The sequence below is a fragment of the Chiloscyllium plagiosum genome, unplaced genomic scaffold (genome assembly GCF_037043375.1).
Source record: "Chiloscyllium plagiosum isolate Xiang-an unplaced genomic scaffold, Cpla_swu_hap1 HiC_scaffold_45, whole genome shotgun sequence".
In the NCBI taxonomy this organism is placed as follows: domain Eukaryota; kingdom Metazoa; phylum Chordata; class Chondrichthyes; order Orectolobiformes; family Hemiscylliidae; genus Chiloscyllium; species Chiloscyllium plagiosum.
Window position 1 is genome coordinate 17193873 of NW_028270183.1, and position 21757 is coordinate 17215629.

The 21757-nt window shown below is 42.8% G+C and overlaps 1 protein-coding gene across 1 annotated transcript in view; it reads left to right on the forward strand.

The window, feature by feature from the left end:
• The window catches only part of LOC122552192 (adhesion G protein-coupled receptor E3-like), a 52585-nt gene that overhangs the window by 15799 nt on the left and 15029 nt on the right, over window positions 1-21757 (forward strand). The window contains exons 7-11 of the mRNA XM_043694788.2: window positions 3149-3326; window positions 5247-5363; window positions 8084-8286; window positions 9430-9600; window positions 21019-21210. Of these exons, the coding sequence (XP_043550723.2) occupies window positions 3149-3326; window positions 5247-5363; window positions 8084-8286; window positions 9430-9600; window positions 21019-21210 (861 nt within the window). The remainder of the gene's footprint in view (window positions 1-3148; window positions 3327-5246; window positions 5364-8083; window positions 8287-9429; window positions 9601-21018; window positions 21211-21757) is intronic.

Below are 21757 nucleotides of genomic sequence, written 5' to 3' on the forward strand. Positions count from 1 at the left end.
TTACAAAGAGGTCTTTTTTCCCTAATGTCATTTGATGATAGACTCTGTACATTCCCACATAATGATATAATCTTTATTTTAGAGGAAATGCTAGAGCAGGAGTTAGAGGAATTCCCTATCTCTGCAGCCTCCATTGTCCCAACCCTCCAAGGTGTTTGTGTTCCTCAAATTCTAACCTTTTATGGATTTCCAAGTTTAATGCTCGATCATCACTTTCTCAGGGCCCCTGGCTCTGGAATACCATATACATCAGCTATTCCACCTTTCTTCATCATTTCCATTAGATCATAAAAATGTAGAAACAGGAGAGAGCCATTCAGTCCCATTGGATCTCTTCCACCATCCAGTAAGAATAGGAATGACTTGATTTTAGCCAAACATCACTTCCCAAAACTTTCCTGTCGATCAAAAATCAAACTCAGCTGTCAGGATGTTCAATGGCTCAACCTCCATTGTTCTCTGTGAAACAAAGTCCTAAAGATTAATATCTTTTTGACGGAAAAAGTCCCCCTTATACTGGAACTGTGCTCCTTAGTTCCAGATTCCCCCCAAGGGAAACTATTCTCAGCGTCTATCGTGTCAAGCCCCTCAGAATGTAATATGTTACAATAAGATCCCTCTCATTTTTCTAAACTTTATTGAGGCTCAGCCCAAATGTGGCAACCACTTACTCCCAGGAATCAACTGAGTGAACATTCTTCGAACCACTTCTGATGCAAGTATATCCCTTTCATAATATTTTAATTTAAACAGTGCTCAGATGATGTCGCACAAGTAGCCATACTACTGTAGCAAGACTTTTCAACTGTTATCCTTCATCCCCTTTGATGTTAAGGTGAACACTCTATTTACCTTGTTAATTGCTTGCTGAATCTTCTTGCTAATATAGCATGAGATTTGAGTACACAGAAGGTCCAAAGTTCATGAAACATTAATTCTTTTTTCCATTGGCATTAAGTTATAACGAAAGTGAAGGTAAATTAAGGTTAAATGAAGGAATATTTACATGGAATGAAGCCTGTGGTTTATGTTGAGTTGAGAGAGGCTGAATAGACTGGGGCTATTTTACTGGAGGCTAAAGGATGACCTTCCAGAGGTTTACAAAATCATGAGAGGCATGGAGAGGGTGAATAGTCAAGGTCTTCTCCCCAGGATAGGGGAGTCCAAAATGAGAGGGTATAGCATTATGGCGAGAGGGGAAAGATTTAAAAGGGACCTAAGCGACAACTTTTTCATGCAGAGGCTTATACGGCATGAACTGCCGGAGGAAGTGGTGGAGGTGGTACAACTACAACATATAAAAGGCATCTGGATGGCTATATTGAATAGGAATGGTTAAGAGGGATATGGACCAAATGGTAGCAAGTGGGACTAGATTTATTCAGGATATCTGGTCAGCATGGATGCATTGGACTAAATGGTCTGTATCTCTACTGGACATCTCTGTGACTCTATGACTGCCCTCCTCACATATCATCCTTCCCTCAAAGAGACTGCTTTTTCCAGAGAGGGTCTGTTCGACTACTCCATATACTATCGCCTGCAGCAGGAGGCCCTGGCAGAAGTGCTTGATCTCCCCTGCTCAGCTCCCTCCCACAACAAAGCCACCTGCTGCTCACGATTCCATTACAGTAACATCTTATGACTCATGTACAAGCAGACACAGATAACTCTGTACAGCAGCTCCCTGCGATGTTTCTCCATTTAAATGATGTTCTGAATTTTTATTCTTTCTGCCAAAGTGGACAACCTCGTATTTACCACATTAGCCTCCATCTGCCAATTCTTTGCCAATTGCCTTGACCTATCTGTATCTCTTTGCAGACTCTTTGCATCATCTTCAATTTGCTTTCCTATGCATTATTGTTACTTCTTTCATGGAGGCTGGGCATTGTTGACAAGATCTGCATTTGTTGCTTTTCCTCAATTGCCTTTGAACTGAGGCCATTTCAAATGGTCTATATGCTTTGAGGTAAGAAGCCTATGTTTTATGTTTGGCTGATGGCCCCTTCATGAATTCCCCATTCTGAAGAGAGATTGGATCATCCAACGTGAATGTAGATTTGATATCCAATAGGACGTTCTTATCTGATAGTGTCCTATCATTGTGTAGCTTGTAAGAGCCCATACTATATCTCTGCAATAGTAGACAAACCAATGTGTGAAGCTGATGTAAAGATGACCATTTGTAAAGGTAAGAGTGTTCAAACACGGACTGTAGATTGGGCAGGATCTGAGTTTAGATTAGATTACATTACAGTGTGGAAACAGGCCCTTCGGCCCAACAAGTCCACACCGACCCGCCAAAGCACAACCTACCCATACCCCGACATTTACCCCTTACCTAACACTACGGGCAATTTAGCATGGCCAATTCACCTTACCTGCACATCTTTGGATTGTGGGAGGAAACCGGAGCACCCGGAGGAAACCCACGCAGACACGGGGAGAACGTGCAAACTCCACACAGTCAGTCGCCTGAGGCGGGAAATGAACCCAGGTCTCTGGCGCTGTGAGGCAGCAGTGCTAACCACTGTGCCACCGTGCCGCCCACGGTGATGTGTGCCAATGGTAAAACAGTAAGGGCTACATGTGATTGCAGACCCACAGCAGTGGGATTGATACTGAGCTGTATTCTGGAAAGGAGACCACTCAGTTACAAGATAACAAATGCTGGTAATTTCCAATGCGGACAAGGCAGGAGGTTGGCAGTAGGGAACAGAAGCACTGCAGGCACAATGGCTGAATGTCCTTCTTTGGCACTGTCTGTGATTCTGTGAAAACTCCTGTTTTGGCTATTTCCTTCATTTCAAAGTTTATTTTTGTGAAATGCAGTTCACTGCGAGTGTGATATCTTTCACCAAGTAGTAAGAGAGAGGGGCATTAATCTCATTTATTGAGGCAGATAATTGGCATCACAGGTGGAGGTAGTAGAGGGCAGAAACAGGAAAAAGGGTGAGGAAAGGAAGATTCCAAGACAATCACAGTGACAGAAGTGTAGGAAAAGGAGGTAAGAAAACAAAAAAAAATGTGAGGAGGGAAGAGAAGGAGGTAGCCCAGAGAGTGAAGGAATGAGAGTAAATGAATATAAAGAGGCAAAGAAAACAGATCCACAAGTTCAAGAAGCCATTTGTTTTTCTATCCTTAGGCCATCGCAAACTTTACAAATAGTGTCTTCCGTATGAATTCACAGCTACAGAACATGACGACCAGTCAACAGTTAAATGTAGCAGCAACCATCTTGAATCTCTTGGAGAATACGGCAATGGCTGTTGCTTTAACTTTGCCCAGTGGGGAAACAAAGTCAATCTCAGAAGACTCTTTTGGTAAAGTATTACTCAGTACAAATGCTAACCCTCTAGATGTTGAGTTGACACAGTAGGCATCTTTTAATCAAAGGAAAGGTTGTTTATTTCTGGTTTTATGGTCAGCGCAGTCTGAGCCAGTTGGCACTTTACTGGAAGAAATGTATCAATAAAAATTGTGACATCTGATTAAAAATTTCAATCTGTATTTCTTAGGGTTTCTTTTAGGAACATACAGAAACATTATTGTCAATGATGCTGTGTCATAGAGCTAATAAGTTCTTTGATTGTATTTGGCTATCAAATTTCCACAGAAACACTGCTGATGAAATTGATATTAGTCCAGGTTCCTGCTTCTGTACATAAGGCCATAACATATAGAAGCAGAATTAGGCTGTTTCTGTCTTCTCCTCATAGCTCTTGATCACCTTACTATTCCAGAAACTAGCTACCTCTGACTTAAAAAGATTCAATGACTTAGCCTCTGTAGCTTTATGTGACAATAAGTTACGTAGATTCATCACCCTCTGGTTGAAGAAATTCCTCCACATCTCCATTCTAAAACATCATCCCCTTAGTCTGAGGCTGTGCTTTCTGGTCACAGTCTCTCCTCATGGTAGAAACATCTTCTCCACATTCACTCTATCCAGGCGTCTCAGTATTCTGTATTCTGTTCCTCATCCTTGCAAATTCAAAAGTATCAGCTGTTCAAAAGTGATTGTGTATGAACATTTATTGAGAACAGATTTCAATATTTTCACTGTCTCTTCTGTGCCTCAGTGGGTTATTTTACTGCCTCTCGGTGAGAAAACTGGGGGCTCGTGTATCACTCCAGAGGTTTTGAGCACAAGATCAAGGCAGACAATCACACAGCAATTCTGAGGGAGGGTTGCACTGTCAGAGGGACTGTCTTTCACATCTGACGTGAAGTTGAGGTGTTTGGCTTCAGATTTTGTAAATGCAGGCTGTTTGGGTGGGGTCTATATTTGGCCTGTCGCAATAATGGAAGGAACATCATGTTTGATTCAATCAGACACTTGCTGAGAAACATCGGCTGCATACCAGGTTCTGCACTTGATACTGAAATTCAGACATAACATTGTTCAATGTGGACTTCAACAGTTTCCTCATTTCCCCTTCCCCCAACTCACCCTAGTTCTAAACTTCCAGCTCAGCACTGTCCCCATGACTTGTCCGGACTTGTCCTACCTGCCTATCTCCTTTTCCACCTATGCACTCCACCCTCTCCTCCCTGATCTATCACCTTCATCCCCTCCCCCATTGTACTCGGTGCTACTTTCTCCCCACCCCCACCCTCCTCTAGCTTATCTCTCCACGCTTCAGGCTCACTGCCTTTATTCCTGATGAAGGGCTTTTGCCCGAAACATCGATTTCGAAGCTCCTTGGATGCTGCCTGAACTGCTGTGCTCTTCCAGCACCACTGATCCAGAATCTGGTTTCCAGCATCTGCAGTCATTGTTTTTACCTTGTTCAATTGTCTGCCAGGTGGAATGTCCTGAGTGTGCTCATTGCTATGCCAATAACCATTGTAAGATAGCCAGTCGAGCTTGCAATGTGGCTCATTTATTCTCGCAAGAAGCAACATTCATTCATGGACAGGGACTCATTCCCAGCAAACAAAGGAATATGTTTGACAACAAACACAGACAATGCTGGGGAAACTCAGTAAGGTTTGGCAGCATTCTGTGAAGTGAAAAAGAATTCATGCTTTGAATCCAATATGACTCTTTTTGAGAAGCAATGAACTTGATGTCTCCGGTTGAGGAGGCAAAGTGCAAAGCAGGGAGGTGATGAGTATCTATGTAGGCTCACAATGAATCATCAAGTAACATCAAAGACAAGTAAACCTGTGAGAGAGAAAGAGGCATGGTGATTTCAATAGGCACTGCATCCTTCACAAAGTCTTATCTTTACTTTTAGCTGGCAAGATCCAGGTGTTTGGTAATCAAAGTATGCCAGACGACTTGATAAAAATTGATATCTGGAATAACACCATGGAGATAAACTGGAGAACAGTCTTGGGAAAAAAGAGCTCTGGTAAATGTTTAGTTTCTTTTATATCCAAATTTGTATTTTACAACCCTCTGTGTTAAGAATTGCTTCTCCTCTCTTCCTTCCTTCCTTCCTCTCTCTCTCTCTCAACTCTCTTTCTTTCTCTCCTTCCATTGCCCTGATTCATTTCTTGTTTTCTGTGCTGGCAGTATTGGGAGGAAGTGGCTTATCTTATGAGAGAAACCTGAAGTGATAATCGTGTCATTGGCATGTAGACGAATGAGCCTTGATCCTTCTGAAATATGTAGCATTCTGAGATACTTGACTGGTCAGATATTTCCCATTGCAGAAACAATCCACAACTAAAGGGAAAGTCACCATAGTCCTACCAGAGCACAGGGCTACTCTCTCATTACAGAGAGATGACTGGTGGTGTTTTAAACTGACAGTCACTACACCTCAGGCAAGGGGAGAGGTTGAGAAGGAAGGTGAAATTTGATTGTAATAAAAATATGGAATTAAGATCTGATGGGGACTGTGAATCCATTGTCGATTATTGGGAAAAAATCCATCTCAAAGGACATTTAAGGAAGGAAACTGCCCTTCTTACCTGGTCTGGTCTACATGTGACCACAGATCTACAGCAATGTGTGGTTAACTCTTAACTGCCCTCTGGGCAATTAAGGATTGGCAATAATACTTAGCTGGTCTGCGATACCCTCATCCCATTAAACAAATGAATGAAACTGAGCAAACCATCCCCGTACATCTAGAACTATGGTCCACAGGACTCCCATTGAAGAGAGAGATGTGGAGCAGTCTTTTCTCTCAGAGGCTCATAAGTTTGTAGATATCCCTGCCTCAATAATGAGTGGAGATTGGGTCATTGAATTTATTTAAGGACAGAGTTTTGATTGTCAAGGGTTATTGGGGGTGGGGTGGGGAAAGACAGGAAATTGGAGTTAAGGTCATGAATCAGGTCAGCTGAAAATATATTGAATGGGAGAAATGGCTCATTGGGCTGAATGGTCTATTCCTGCTCCGAGTTGTGTTTCTTGCTTAGGAAGTGTTTCTTGGCCTTGGAAAACGGTGAGGGTGGGAATTTTTCTTTAGAGGCCAATCAGAGCCAACACTGTGGAACTGTGGGTAATCCATCTGCTTAGGCTGAGGTGGGGTAAGAACTGAAGAAATGTGAAAAGAATTTGTTAGTGACGGAGCACACAGGTGCTTTGTGGCTATAAACATGACTCCAGGATGGCATATTGTTACAACACGGAGTAAACCCTTCTGCTAATTTAAACCAGACCCACAGAAAAACTCACCTCACCTCATAATCTGTTACAATATGAGTTATAAAGAACTACCAATTCCTCTTATTTAAAGAAAAAAATTAACTTTAACTCCAAGTTTAAAAAAATTAAACAACAACTATCTATGCTGTAAACCTAGTTTGTCTGATCAATTTATCTACTTCCCACTTGACAACAATGTGCTGATCCGATTAAACCCCCTCCCCCCCGATTAAGTTTAACAAAAAATTCAAATTTCAAAACCAGTCAGCTGTGTCAATTCTTCTCTCTATTTTCCTTTGTAGATTTTCCTGTTTACTTTACTTCAGTCTTTTGCTTCACAGATTTCATATGAAAAGGTACCTTTCAGAGAGCAATTCTGTGGGAGCTGTCTGTTGTGCTCTTTGCTGCTTTCGTTAACTGTTTAAAATGCCCAATTTTATACCCTAAAACATCGGATCATCTCATTGGTTTGATGTCATCAAAACATTAAAATTCAAATTCGATTGGATTTTGGTATCTTGGTGCATAATTTAAACTGATTGGCCAAATTCGAATTTGTTGTGTGCCATTGGCAACTCAGCTCCAGCTATTTGTTTCACAGCCAAATGTTAAATTTTTAAATTGTTCAGCACACTCTGTGCTTGCAGTCGGTCCTTGCCAGCTTTCACTCTCTCTTAAAGGTACAGTACACACCTAGAAATTCATAACAGTACTGTCTCCTGAGTGTTTGGGTCAAGGATTTAATGGAATGGTTGCAGGGATTTCTGAAGGGATGGTGATCAGCCAGAGATCATGGTCCACATCAGACCAATGGTATCGGAATAAAAGAGCAACGAGGTCCTGCAAACGGACTTTAGGGAATTAGGTAGGAAATTGAAAAGCAGGACTTAAAGGTCGTAATCTCTGGGTTATTCCCAATGCCACACAATTACCCAGTGAGTATAAAAATGGTAAGACAGTGCAAGTGAATGTGTGGCTCATTATGTCTTTGCTTTTTGCTGAAATTTCTGTACATATTAGCTGCTGTGATTCCAGTGACTATACTTCAGAAGAATTGCCTGTGGAGTGTTTTCAGAAATCCTGAGATCATGAAAGGTGCTATATAAATACAAGTCCACAAATATGCTTGTGAGCTCTTGTGATAATAAATCAACACTAGTTCAAATTTTGGCACCTTTTCTCGTGCAGTATAAACTTGGAGATTTGGTACTCTTACAATTCTGTCCTGATGAGTGCAAAGCGAAAAACTTTGAATATTTCTCCTTTTTCAGCTTCTGCGCTGCTGAGTGAGTCATACATTTTTATGATATTTAAAAATTGCCTTACTTTAATATTTGGAACAATTCTACACTCCATCATTGGAATGGATACAATGAGTTGTAGAATTGGACTTATAGCTAGATCAACTGCTGTTGCCAAATTATTTCAGATGATGTGATACTCACCAAAGTCCAAATCGCTTTGCTCCCCCAGACTTTGCTGCAGTCTCCTTCTTTGTATTCAGTGACATGGAATCCATTTTGAACAACGAGATCCGTAAAGATGGCGTCAAGCAGTTGGAGGCAACTGAAGGAACAGGCTGGTTAAACTCCAAAGTGGTAACAGCCAGAATCAGTAACAAAGCAGCCAGCCACGCCCTGACAGAAATGGTCAATTTTACACTGAAACTTAACCAGGTTTGTAAGGGTGACTTTCAGGCTTATCATGCAACAGGAACTGCATTGGTCTACAATGAACGATTGGACAGCATAGTGAGGTGTTTTACTCTGTATCTAACTCTATGCTACCTTGGTAATGTTGAATGGATTAGGTTAGAGGAAACTTTACTCTATCTAACTCCTGTGCTGTCCCTTTCCTGGGAGTGTTTGATGAGAACAACACAGAGGAAAGTTTATAGAGTCATAGAGTAATAAGCTCAGAAAAAGACCTTTCAGTCCAAATTTCCCCTCATGTCTTTCACTCTTAAAATATACCCCTAGTCTTGAAATCCCCCACCCTAGAGTAAAGACACCTGTCATTCACCATATCTATACCCTTCATTATTTTTTAAACTTCTATTCGGTACCCTATATCTAACCTCTTGCTGTCCCTGTCCTGGGTGTGTTTTATGGGGACAGTGTGGAGGGGCTATACTTTCCATTTACTTTTAATTTGAAAGAATATAGAGCAATCTATTATCTGTTCAAAAGAGTAGAGGGATCTTTATACTGTATCTAATTCAATGCTGGAACTATCCAGGAGTCTTTAATTGGGACTTTGCAGAAAGAACTTTACTTTCAGTTTAATAGAGTAGAGGAAGACTTACTCTGTACCTAACCTTGTGCGGTCGCTCTCCCGGGATATTTAAAGGATGTTTAGTGTAGAGGCAGCTGTACCCTGTATTTATCACATGCCCTTCCTTGCCCTGGGAATGTTTGTTGGGGCAGTGTAATGATAGCTTTACTTTCAGTTTAAAAGGTTAGAAGGCATTTTACTCCACAGCTAACACTGCGCTGTTCCTTTTCTGGGAATGTTTAATGGGCACACTGTAGGGAGAGTTTTACTCCATATCTGACCCAGTGGGGACAGTGTAGAGACAACTTTACTCATGCTATACCTTTCTTCAGAGTGTTTGATGGGGACAGAGTAGAGGGAGATTTTGCTAATGTTGCTAAAATAATGGTGTGAAATATATTTTTACATCTTAAATTCCTATCTCAAGGAGGTTACTGTGTACTCATTGCCTGGTTGCTTTCTGTATGGCTGCTGTTCAGAGAGGTGGGAATATTTAAATCTGTGGCAGGTGCAGGCTGTTTAACGAGGTTTGTTCCTTCATGCAGGATACCAAAGATCACGAAAAGGCCGAATGCATTTATTTGAAGATAACAGAAGGGGGAAGTTTCTGGTCCTCTGAGGGCTGCTTCCTGATTAGTTCCAATGGAAGCTACGTAGTATGCCAATGTAACCATCTGACGAGCTTTGCTATTTTAATGTCTCCAATTGAGATCGAGGTAAAACTTCGTTCAAACTCCAGTCAAAGAGGGAAGTAAACCCAGAGACAGAGGAAACAGAAAAGTGTAACAGTCAGAAAGCAGAGATCGATAGAATCAGAGAGTCAGGAATCAGACACACAAGAATGAGATCAGATAAAGCTGGTGTGACAGAATAACACCCAAGGGTGACAGAGAGCAGGAAAGTGACTCCATTAGCGACTACTGAGTGATCTAGAGAGTGAGCCCACAGAGTCCTGAAATGCCACACAGTGAGCCAGACTGTGGATTTTAGAGGGTGACCCAGACTGAGACCCCAGAGTGACCTCAGAGGTGAATGCTGTACTGACCTTGAACACTCCAGAAAGTCACCCCAGGAATAACCATAGAGATTGGCACGGAAAATTGCCCAGTGAGTGAACATATTGAAAACTCAGGAATGCCCCAGACAATGACCCCAGGGAATGATGCCATGGAGTTACCTGAGAAAATGAACTGTCAGCAGCAAGCAGAACCAGAATGCAGCAAGAAGCAGGCGATGGAGGCCCAGGAGATATTCTCATAGCATTAACACAGTGCTACTAATACCAAATATTAACCAGTCAGTGAGCACAGTGCAGCCCTCTGACACTTTCAGAAATGTTCATTGTTACACCAGGGTCTGGGAACTCTGCTGTATGAATCTCAGCAAGATATAATTATATACCATGTGGTACCAAGTGAAACTGGGGTTTCCATTTACTAAAATAGTGTGTCATTTTCAGGCACAACAGATGAAGTACACAGAACGTAAACATTACTAACCGCACACAGACAGATGGGTGGTTCCATGGAACTGGGCTGAATTGTGTTTCCTCATGCTGAAAATAAAAGGGAGAAGTGAAAGCTTTAAAATAGTTATGGGGATAGTCATACGGCATGGAAACAGACCCTTCGGTCCAACTTGTCCGTGCCAGCTAGGCTTCCCAAATCAAATTAGTCCCACTTACCATTATGGTCCATTATCTCTCTTAAAGCCTTCCAATCCTTGTACCTGCCTTTTAAATGTTGTAACTGCTCCTGCATCCGAAACTTCCTCTGGCAGTTAGTTCCACATACAAACCACTCTCTGTGTGAAAAAAATTGCCTGAGCACATAAATCAGACCTGACAGTCAAGTCTCGACTGAGGGAGTGTGACACTGTCAGGGATGCCATCATTCAGATGTAAAAGTAAATCAAAGATCTACCTACTAGGGTGAAGTTAAAGTTAACATGGTGCTATTTTGAAGGAAAACAGTGGAGTTATCCCAACATCAATATTTATTCCAGAAGCAACATCACTGGTCATTATTAGAATCAATCAAAAAAAAACGATGAACAAAGTGTGAAACAGGTTTTGATACAGTGATAATGGCCCTCCACTGGAGCCAGGAGACCTAGTTTCAAGTCTCACCAACTCTAGAGGCGTATAAGAACACCTCTGACCAGGTTGATTAAAATACTATGGATGCTGGATATCTGCAATCAAAATGGAAAAGCCTGGTGACCTCTGGAGAGAAAGAAAAACAGAGCTAACGCTTAAGAGTCCAGTATGACTTCTTTCAGAATAGACTATCATTGTTTTACCCAAGTGAAAGTTGCCAGAAGACTGTGGATTCATTTAAAAGAGATGGTTGTCAGTGAATTTAACTCATGGCACGGCACGGCGGCTCAGTGGTTAGCATTGCTGCCTCATGGCATCAGGGACCCGGGTTCAATTCCAGCCTCAAGCGACTGTGTGGAGTTTACACGTTCTCCCTATGTCTGCGTGGGTTTCCTCTCACAGTCCAAAGATGTGAAGGTTAAGTGAATTGGCTATTTTACATTGCCCATAGTGATCAGGGATGTGTAGGTCAGGTGCATTAGTTCGGGATAAATGTTGAGTAATGGGGTAAGAGAATGGGTCTGGGTAGGTTATTCTTCAGACAGTTGGTGTGGACTTGTTGGGCCTGTTTCCACAATGAAAGGATTCTACAATTAACTTGGGGGTGACCATGCCCAAGACAAGGAGTGAGCATAAGGAGGCAGGGTCTTCATGGTGACCTCAGCTGTTCTAGCCAGTGACGTCCTTGTCCCATGAATGCATAAACAAAAAATATTCAAAGTTTCCTGCATTTGGGGAAGGGTCCATTCAACTGGAAAATACTGAATTTAACTCTAGTAAAAGCAAAACACTACAATGATGAAAATCTGAAATAAACACAGAGAAGATGGAGAAATACCGCAGGTCTGGCAGCATCTAAAGAGAAAGAAACAGTTAATGTTTTGAATCTGGTATGACTTCCCTTTCAGATAATGAATATAATACCATTATTCAAACAGGAGGGAGGCAGAAAGCAAGAAACCAAAAGCTAGTTAATTTAACATCAGTCAGAGGGAAGATTATAGAAGCTACTATTAAAGATGTAAGAGTAGGACTCAGAAAAATTCAAAATAATCAGGCAGAGTCAACATGGTTTTCTGAAAAGAAAATCGTGCTCAGGCAATTTATTGGAATTCTTTAAGAAGTAACACATCTTGTCGGTAAAGTGACAGATATATAGAACAACCTCAATCATCCGAATATCAACTACCCGAATTTCAGATTATCTAAACAAGATCTCAAGGTCCTGTAAAAACGTTATCTGTTAACCGAACAGTCAGTTATCTGAACAAAATACTCCCCACCCGTCTCGTTCAGGTATTCGAGGTTGTTCTGTAGTGTACCTACATTTCTAGAAAGTATTTAATAAGTGTTCAAAGTTTGTGCGAAGATTTGTAGCTCGGGTGCTCGTTGTTGTGGTTCTGTTCGCCGAGCTGGAAGTTTTTGTTGCAAACGTTTCGTCCCCTGGATAGGCGACATCATCAGTGTTTGGGAGCCTCCTGCGAAGCGCTTCTTTGATGTTTCCTCCGGTGTTTACAGTGGTCTGTCCCTACCGCTTCCGGTTGTCAGTTTCAGCTGTCCGCTGTAGTGGTTGGTATATTGGGTCCAGGTCGATATGTTTGTTGATGGAGTTTGTGGATGAATGCCATGCCTCTAGGAATTCCCTGGCTGTTCTCTGTCTGGCTTGCCCTATGATAGTAGTGTTGTCCCAGTCGAATTCATGTTGCTTGTTGTCTGCGTGTGTGGCTACTAAGGATAGCTGGTCGTGTCGTTTCGTGGCTAGTTGATGTTCATGTATGCGGATTGTTAGCTGTCTTCCTGTTTGTCCTATATAGTGTTTAGTGCAGTCCTTGCATGGTATTTTGTACACTACATTCGTCTTGCTCATGTTGGGTATCGGGTCCTTCGTTCTGGTGAGTTGTTGTCTGAGCGTGGCTGTTGGTTTGTGTGTCGTTATGAGTCCTAGGTGTCGCAGTAGTCTGGCAGTCAGTTCCGAGATGCTCCTGATGTATGGTAGTGTGGCTAGTCCTTTTGGTTGTGGTATGTCCTCGTTCCGTGGTCTTTCTCTTAGGCATCTGCTGATGAAGTTGCACGGGTATCCGTTTTTGGTGAATACCTTGTATAGGTGTTCCTCTTCTTCTTTTTGCAGCCCTGGTGTACTGCAGTGTGTTGTGGCCCTTTTGAATAGTGTCCTGATGCAGCTTCGTTTGTGTGTATTGGGGTGGTTACTTTCATAGTTTAGGACTTGGTCTGTGTGTGTGGCTTTCCTGTATACTCTTGTAGTGAATTCTCCGTCTGGTGTTCTCTGTACCATCACGTCTAGGAATGGGAGTTGGCTATCCTTTTCTTCTTCTCTCGTGAATCGGATTCCTGTGAGTGTGGCGTTGATGATCCGGTGTGTTTTTTCTATTTCCGTGTTTTTAATGATTACAAACGTGTCATTGACATATCTGACCTAGAGTTTGGGTTGAATTTGTGGTAGGACTGTTTGTTCTAACCTTTGCATAACTGCCTCTGCTATGAGTCCCGAGATCGGTGATCCCATGGGTGTTCCGTTGATTTGTTCGTATATCTGGTTGCTGAATGTGAAGTGTGTTGTGAGGCACAAGTCCAGTAGTTTAAGTATGCCGTCTTTGTTGATAGGTTCAGCGTCCTGTTTTCTGTTCTGTATGTCCAGTAGGTTGGCTATTGTTTCCCTGGCTAGGGTTTTGTCACGGGACTCATAGCAGAGGCAGTTATGCAAAGGTTAGAACAAACAGTCCTACCACAAATTCAACCCAAACTCTGGGTCAGATATGTCAATGACACGTTTGTAATCATTAAAAACACGGAAATAGAAAAAACACACCGGATCATTCACGCCACACTCACAGGAATCCGATTCACGAGAGAAGAAGAAAAGGATAGCCAACTCCCATTCCTAGACATGATGGTACAGAGAACACCAGACGGAGAATTCACTTCAAGAGTATACAGGAAAGCCACACACACAGACCAAGTCCTAAACTATGAAAGTAACCACCCCAACACACACAAACGAAGCTGCATCAGGACACTATTCAAAAGGGCCACAACACACTGCAGTACACCAGGGCTGCAAAAAGAAGAAGAGGAACACCTATACAAGGTATTCGTCAAAAACGGATACCCGTGCAACTTCATCAGCAGATGCCTAAGAGAAAGACCACGGAATGAGGACATACCACAACCAAAAGGACTAGCCACACTACCATATATCAGGAGCATCTCGGAACTGACTGCCAGACTACTGCGACCCCTAGGACTCATAACGACACACAAACCAACAGCCACGCTCAGACAACAACTCACCAGAACGAAGGACCCGATACCCAACATGAGCAAGACGAATGTAGTGTACAAAATACCATGCAAGGACTGCACTAAACACTATATAGGACAAACAGGAAGACAGCTAACAATCCGCATACATGAACATCAACTAGCCACGAAACGACACGACCAGCTATCCTTAGTAGCCACACACGCAGACAACAAGCAACATGAATTCGACTGGGACAACACTACTATCATAGGGCAAGCCAGACAGAGAACAGCCAGGGAATTCCTAGAGGCATGGCATTCATCCACAAACTCCATCAACAAACACATCGACCTGGACCCAATATACCAACCACTACAGCGGACAGCTGAAACTGACAACCAGAAGCGGCAGGGACAGACCACTATAAACACCGGAGGAAACATCAAAGAAGCGCTTCGCAGGAGGCTCCCAAGCACTGATGATGTCGCCTAGCCAGGGGACGAAACGTTTGCAACAAAAACTTCCAGCTCGGCGAACAGAACCACAACAACGAGCACCCGAGCTACAAATCTTCGCACAAACTTTGAACACTTACGGGCGAGAGACGCTGAGACAAGCCAGGAAATGGGAATCCTGCGCTAACCGACTAAGCGCCACATACGAACAACTCCGGTTCCTGCATGAATGCCGAAAGAATCGAATCCTTCCACAATGTGTCAGATACAGGCCACCAGTCAACAACCCACAAGCCAGGGAAACAGCCAAGCAGAATGGATTCAGGATGATCCAGGTAATGATCACAGACGCGCACAACCGACTTCACAGATACAGACATGAAATTGCGTGCCAAAAGTCGTTAATTTCAAAAACCACGAATCAGGAATGGACCCGGACCATAGAACAGGCCGTCACCATAGGACAGAACAGGACTACACTCCGCAAAAAAACGGCACTAAAAGAAAAAATGGCCAAACTAACACACAACAAAGAGGACACTACAACACACACCTGGGTTAAAAACCTCTCCCACAGACAGCTCACAGACACGGAAAGAACAATACTGGCCAAGGGGCTCAACTACAACCACAGGGACGCCAAGACAGCAGACTTCCTAGCAGCACCAGAAGGCACACTCAGGAACAATGGACTGACAGAAGAGACACAACAAACAGTGAGACAAACTGTCGTACCTATGATAATAAGGAAAAGACAAACACATCACCTCAACACCAAGGAGAGGGAAGCACTGAAATCACTAAGAAACGATAAGAACATAATCATACTACCAGCAGATAAAGGCAGAATGACGGTCATCCTAGATAAATCTGATTACATCCAAAAAGCACAACAACTACTTGAAGATACCAACACCTACCAAAAGAGGGAGTTTGACCCCACCCCACAGCTCACCAATAGGATAAATAACACACTAAGGAATCTACAAAAAAACGGACAGATAACCAGAGCTGACCTACAAAGAATGAAACCGGAAAGCAACAACACCCCCAGATTCTATGGATTACCTAAAGTACACAAACCAGACATCCCACTCAGACCCATAGTATCACTACCAGGGACACCATCACACAAACTGGCTAAAGAACTACAGCAGAAACTGAAACACCTGGTCAGCGGATCCAAACACTCTATACAATCAACACAGGAATTCTTGGACATCATCAGAAATATACACATAGACAAAGAAGAAACCATGATATCATTCGACGTGAGGGCACTGTTCACTTCGATTGACAAAACCCTAGCCAGAGAAACAATAGCCAACCTACTGGACATACAGAACAGAAAACAGGACGCTGAACCTATCAACAAAGACGGCATACTTAACCTACTGGACTTGTGCCTCACAACACACTTCACATTCAACAACCAGATATACGAACAAATCAACGGAACACCCATGGGATCACCAATCTCGGGACTCATAGCAGAGGCAGTTATGCAAAGGTTAGAACAAACAGTCCTACCACAAATTCAACCCAAACTCTGGGTCAGATATGTCAATGACACGTTTGTAATCATTAAAAACACGGAAATAGAAAAAACACACGCCACACTCACAGGAATCCGATTCACGAGAGAAGAAGAAAAGGATAGCCAACTCCCATTCCTAGACATGATGGTACAGAGAACACCAGACGGAGAATTCACTTCAAGAGTATACAGGAAAGCCACACACACAGACCAAGTCCTAAACTATGAAAGTAACCACCCCAACACACACAAACGAAGCTGCATCAGGACACTATTCAAAAGGGCCACAACACACTGCAGTACACCAGGGCTGCAAAAAGAAGAAGAGGAACACCTATACAAGGTATTCGCCAAAAACGGATACCTGTGCAACTTCATCAGCAGATGCCTAAGAGAAAGACCACGGAACGAGGACATACCACAACCAAAAGGACTAGCCACACTACCATACATCAGGAGCATCTCGGAACTGACTGCCAGACTACTGCGACCCCTAGGACTCATAACGACACACAAACCAACAGCCACGCTCAGACAACAACTCACCAGAACGAAGGACCCGATACCCAACATGAGCAAGACGAATGTAGTGTACAAAATACCATGCAAGGACTGCACTAAACACTATATAGGACAAACGGGAAGACAGCTAACAATCCGCATTCATGAACATCAACTAGCCACGAAACGACACGACCAGCTATCCTTAGTAGCCACACACGCAGACAACAAGCTACATGAATTCCACTGGGATAACACTACTATCATAGGGCAAGCCAGACAGAGAACAGCCAGGGAATTCCTAGAGGCATGGCATTCATCCACAAACTCCATCAACAAACACATCGACCTGGACCCAATATACCAACTACTACAGCGGACAGCTGAAACTGACAACCAGAAGCGGCAGGGACAGACCACTGTAAACACCGGAGGAACCATCAAAGAAGCGCTTCGCAGGAGATTCCCAAGCACTGATGATGTCGCCTAGCCATGGGACGAAACGTTTGCAACAAAAACTTCCAGCTCGGCGAACAGAACCACAACAGTATTTAATTGCGGCAAATGAACTTTCATGGTGTAGAGGATAATATATTGACATGGATAGAAGATTGACTAGCTAACAGGAGTTAACATAGCAAGATGTCATGTATGGTGTATCACAAGGATCAGTGCTGGTACCTTAATTTTTAACAATTTATATCAATGACTTGGATAAAAAGGTTGAAGACATAGGGAAGATAAATTTTCCAATGGCACAAAAATAGGAAACGTAAGTTGCATCAAGGACATAGGAGCTATGAACATATATAAATAGATTGAGTGAGTGGGCAATGATCTTGCAAATGGAGTATAATGGGGAAAATGCGAAATTGTCTTTTCTGTCAGGAAGAATTGATAAAGAAGCATATTATTCAAATAGTGACAGTTCGCATAGCTCTAAGATGTAGAGGTACCTGTACATCCAAGTACGTGAATCACAAAAGGCTATTATGCAGCTGCAGCTAGTAGTTTGGAAAATTAATAGAATGTTATCATTTATTGTGAGGGAATATGGAAGTTACGTTTCAGTTATATGAGCCACTGATGAAACTACATCTAGAGTACTGTATCCAGTTATTGGTCTTCTTTATTTATGAAAGGGAGTAAATGTGTATGAATCAGTTCAGCGAAGGTTGACTGGGCAGCAAGTCACTGGACCCGAAACACTGATTTTGTTTTTCACTCCACAGATGCTGCCAGACCTGTTGAGTTTCTCGTGCAATTTCTGTGTTTGTTTGTTTCAATTCTCCAGCATCAACAGTTTTTTTTTGTTTTATTTACCTGACTAATAAATGGTTGTCTCAGGTTGAAACATTGGACAGTTGAGGTTTGCAAATGCTGGAATTTAGAGAAATAGGAGGTGTCTTAGAATCAGGGAATCATGTAGTCCTACAGCACAGAAACAGATCCTTTGGTCCAACCAGTCCATGCTGAACATAATCCCAAACTAAACTAGCCCCACCTGCCTGCTCCTGACTCATATCCCTCCAAACCTTTCCTAATCATGTACTTATCCAAATGTGTTTTAAATGTTGTAATTGTACCCACATCCACCACTTCCTGAGGAAGTTCATTCCAGATGTGAACCACATACTGTGTAAAAAAAAATTTGCCCCTCCTGTCTTTTTAAATCTCTGTCCTCTCACCTTATAAATGTGCCTCCAAGTCTTGAAACCCCCTATCCAAGCAAAAAGACAACTACCATTAACTCTATACCCCTCATTACTTTATAAACTTTTATCAGGACACCTCTCAATCTCCTAGACTGAAAAAAGTCCCATTCTATCCGGCCTTTCTTTATAACTCAAACCTTTCATACCCAGCAACCAGCTGGTAAATCTCTTCTGAACCCTCTCCAGCTTTAATAATGTCCTTCCTATAACAGGGCGACCAGAACTGGACACTATACTCCAGAAGAGGCCTCACCAATGTCCTGTACAACCTCAACATGACTTTCCAACTCCGATACTCAAAAGACTGAGCAATGAAGGCAAGCGTGCTAAACACCTTTTTAACCACCTTGTCTCTAGGTGATGTGAACTTCCAAGAATTATGTACCTGCACCCCCAGGACCCTGTTCTAGAACACTACCCAAGGACCTACCATTAAATTTGAAAGCCCTTCCCTTCTTCATTGTACCAAAATGCAATACTTCACATTTATCCAGGGTGAACTCCATCTGCCATTTTTCAGTCCATTGACCCATTTGATCAAGATATTTATAATAGAAAAGTCTTGGCTGTCTACAATGCCACCACTTTTTGTGCCGTCTTACTAACTTAGTAACCACGCCATCTATATTCTCATCCAAATCATTTATATAATTATTTCAGATCCTGAGGGCTGTTGCCAGCATGATGCTGAGAGGGTGCCCCTTCTTGTATCTAGAAGAGGCGATAGTGTTTATAAATAAAGGGTTGCCCAATTAAGTCAGAGATGAAAGCAAAGTCATAAACTAGAATCACTACTTTGCAAAAAGAGGCCATTTGGCCTGTCAAGTCTGCACCAGCCCTCCAAAGCTCCCATAAGCCTACATTCACCATGGCTAATCCACCTTGCCTGCACATCCCTGCACTCTGTGGGGCAATTTAGCATGACCAAACCACCTAACCTACAAATCATTGGAGCTGTGGAGGAAACTGGACCACCCAGCAGAAACCCAAGCAAACAGAAGGAGGATGTGCAAATTCCACACAGACAGTCACCCAAGGCTGCAGTTGAACCTGTGTCCCTGGCACTGTGAAGCAGCAGTACCAATCATTGTGCCACCATGCTGCCCAAATCTTTTCTACCAGAGGCCCATAACTCTGATCCTCAAAAGTGTGTGAAAGAAAAATCTATGAATATTTTTATAGCAGAGGTGGATAGAGTTTTGATAAGATAGGAGGAGAAAGGTCATCAGAATGTGGAGTTCAGGTTACAATCAGATCTACCATGATTGTATTAAATAGCAAAACAGGCTTGAGGCTCAACTGTCATATTCCTGTTCCTAACTCATGTGTTCATAAGTCTGTATACTTGTAGTGTGGGATCGGTTGATTTATGATGCAGAGTGCCAACAAAGTCCAAATTGGCCATGCTAAATTGCCCATAGTGTTAGGTGCATTAGTCAGAGGGAAATGGGTCTGGGTGGGTTACCCTTCAGAGGGTCGGTGTGGACTTATTGGGCCGAAGGGCCTGTTTCCACACTGTAGGGAATCTAATCTAATCTAATCTAATCTAATCTAATCTAATCTAATAGTGTGATGTGAATTCCTGCATTGGCTGAGTTTACCATGAAGGACTCTCTTTCACACCCTCTCCCCTTACCTGAGCTGTGCTGACCCCCAGGTTGAACCACCACTAGTCATCTCTCTCTCTATGATAACTTAAGTACTTTATATTTGTGAAAATGTGAGTGAATTTGTTATCTTGGGCCCAGGCTAATGTTCTGCCTTTGTGGATTTAAATCTCACAGAGGCATCTGGTCGAATTTGAATATAATTAATAAAATCTGGAATTGAAAACTGGTCTCAGTGACCATCGACTATTGTAAAAAATCCCATCTGGTTCACTGATATCCTTTGGAGAAGGAAGTCTACCATCCTTACCCTGTCTGTCACTCCAGACCCACAGTCAATTTGGTTGTTTCTTAACTGCTTTTCGAGGAGTGGGAAACATAGGACAGGCATATTAGTGATGCCCACATCCTGCAAGCAAAGCTGAGAAAGCAGGGAATTCAGGACAGACCTCTTTACACAGGGAGTGATTAGAATGTGGAACTCACTGTCGCACAGAATGACTGAGGTGAATAGTGTTGATGCATTTATAGGAAAGCTATATAGACGAGTTTTGAGAAGATTTGTAGTTCAGGTTGAGGTTCTGGATGTCGGCTTGCTCGCTGAGCTGGAAGGTTCATTTTCAGACGTTTTGTCACCATACTAAGTAACATCAGCAGTGAGCCTCCGGATGAAGCGTCACCTAGTATAGTGACGAAACGTCTGAAAATGAACATTCCAGCTTTGCAAGCAAACCTACATCCAGGGCTATATAGACATGAGGGAGAAAAGAATAGAAGTTTCTCATGTTGTTAGAATGAGATGCCAAGAGATAGGAGGTAGGTTTGTATTGAGTGTAAACATCAGTGCTGACCAGATGGGCTGAATGGCTTGGTTCTGTGCTGGACACCCAATGTAATTCTGTGAGAACATCCAAACAGCTGTCCCCCAGCATGTGATTCCCTCTTTGTCGTTGCTGCAGGAAGACTGGTCCTTGCTGCTGATCTCCACTGTTGGGCTCACAGTATCCCTGCTGTGCCTCGCCGCCTCCATCGTTGTGTTCACCAAATGCCGCTGCATCCAAAAGGCCAGCATCATCGTGTACAGGCATCTGAGCATCAGCCTCTTCTTAGCACAGTTCATCTTCCTGACAGGAATCCATGTGACCAACAAGGTGAGAAAGCCAACCCATAGACCACCTCCCTGAATCAGGCAGCCAAACCCAGACTCCTTACCCACACCACAAGACCCTTGACCTCTTGCTATCTCCCTGAGGTGTCCATTCATCTCATTCAAGCCTTCATCTTAGGTTGGTCCCTTCCAATTCAGTTTCTAGTCTTCAGCTTCATCAGTTCAAAATACACGAGGACATCCAACACTACATACAGGCTGCTACTTCATAATCCTGCAGTACTAGTTAATTTATTTGACAGCTAATGCCCAAACTGAAGATAAAAATTAACTTTATTTTGCCTTAGTCTCCCATGCAGACTTTTGTACATCACTTATTTCTGAAATGACCCACTGTCAATCCAGCCAAACTCAATCTTCACTCTCCTTACCCTGGTCTTGACACTTGATCCTCACTTTCTCTCATTAGATCATAGGATGTGGCCATCTCTAGTTGCCCTGGAGAAGGTGGTGGTGAGCTGCTGCAGTTTGTGTGGTGTGGGGACATACAAACAGTACTGTTAGGGAGGATTTAGACTGAACATCAGTGA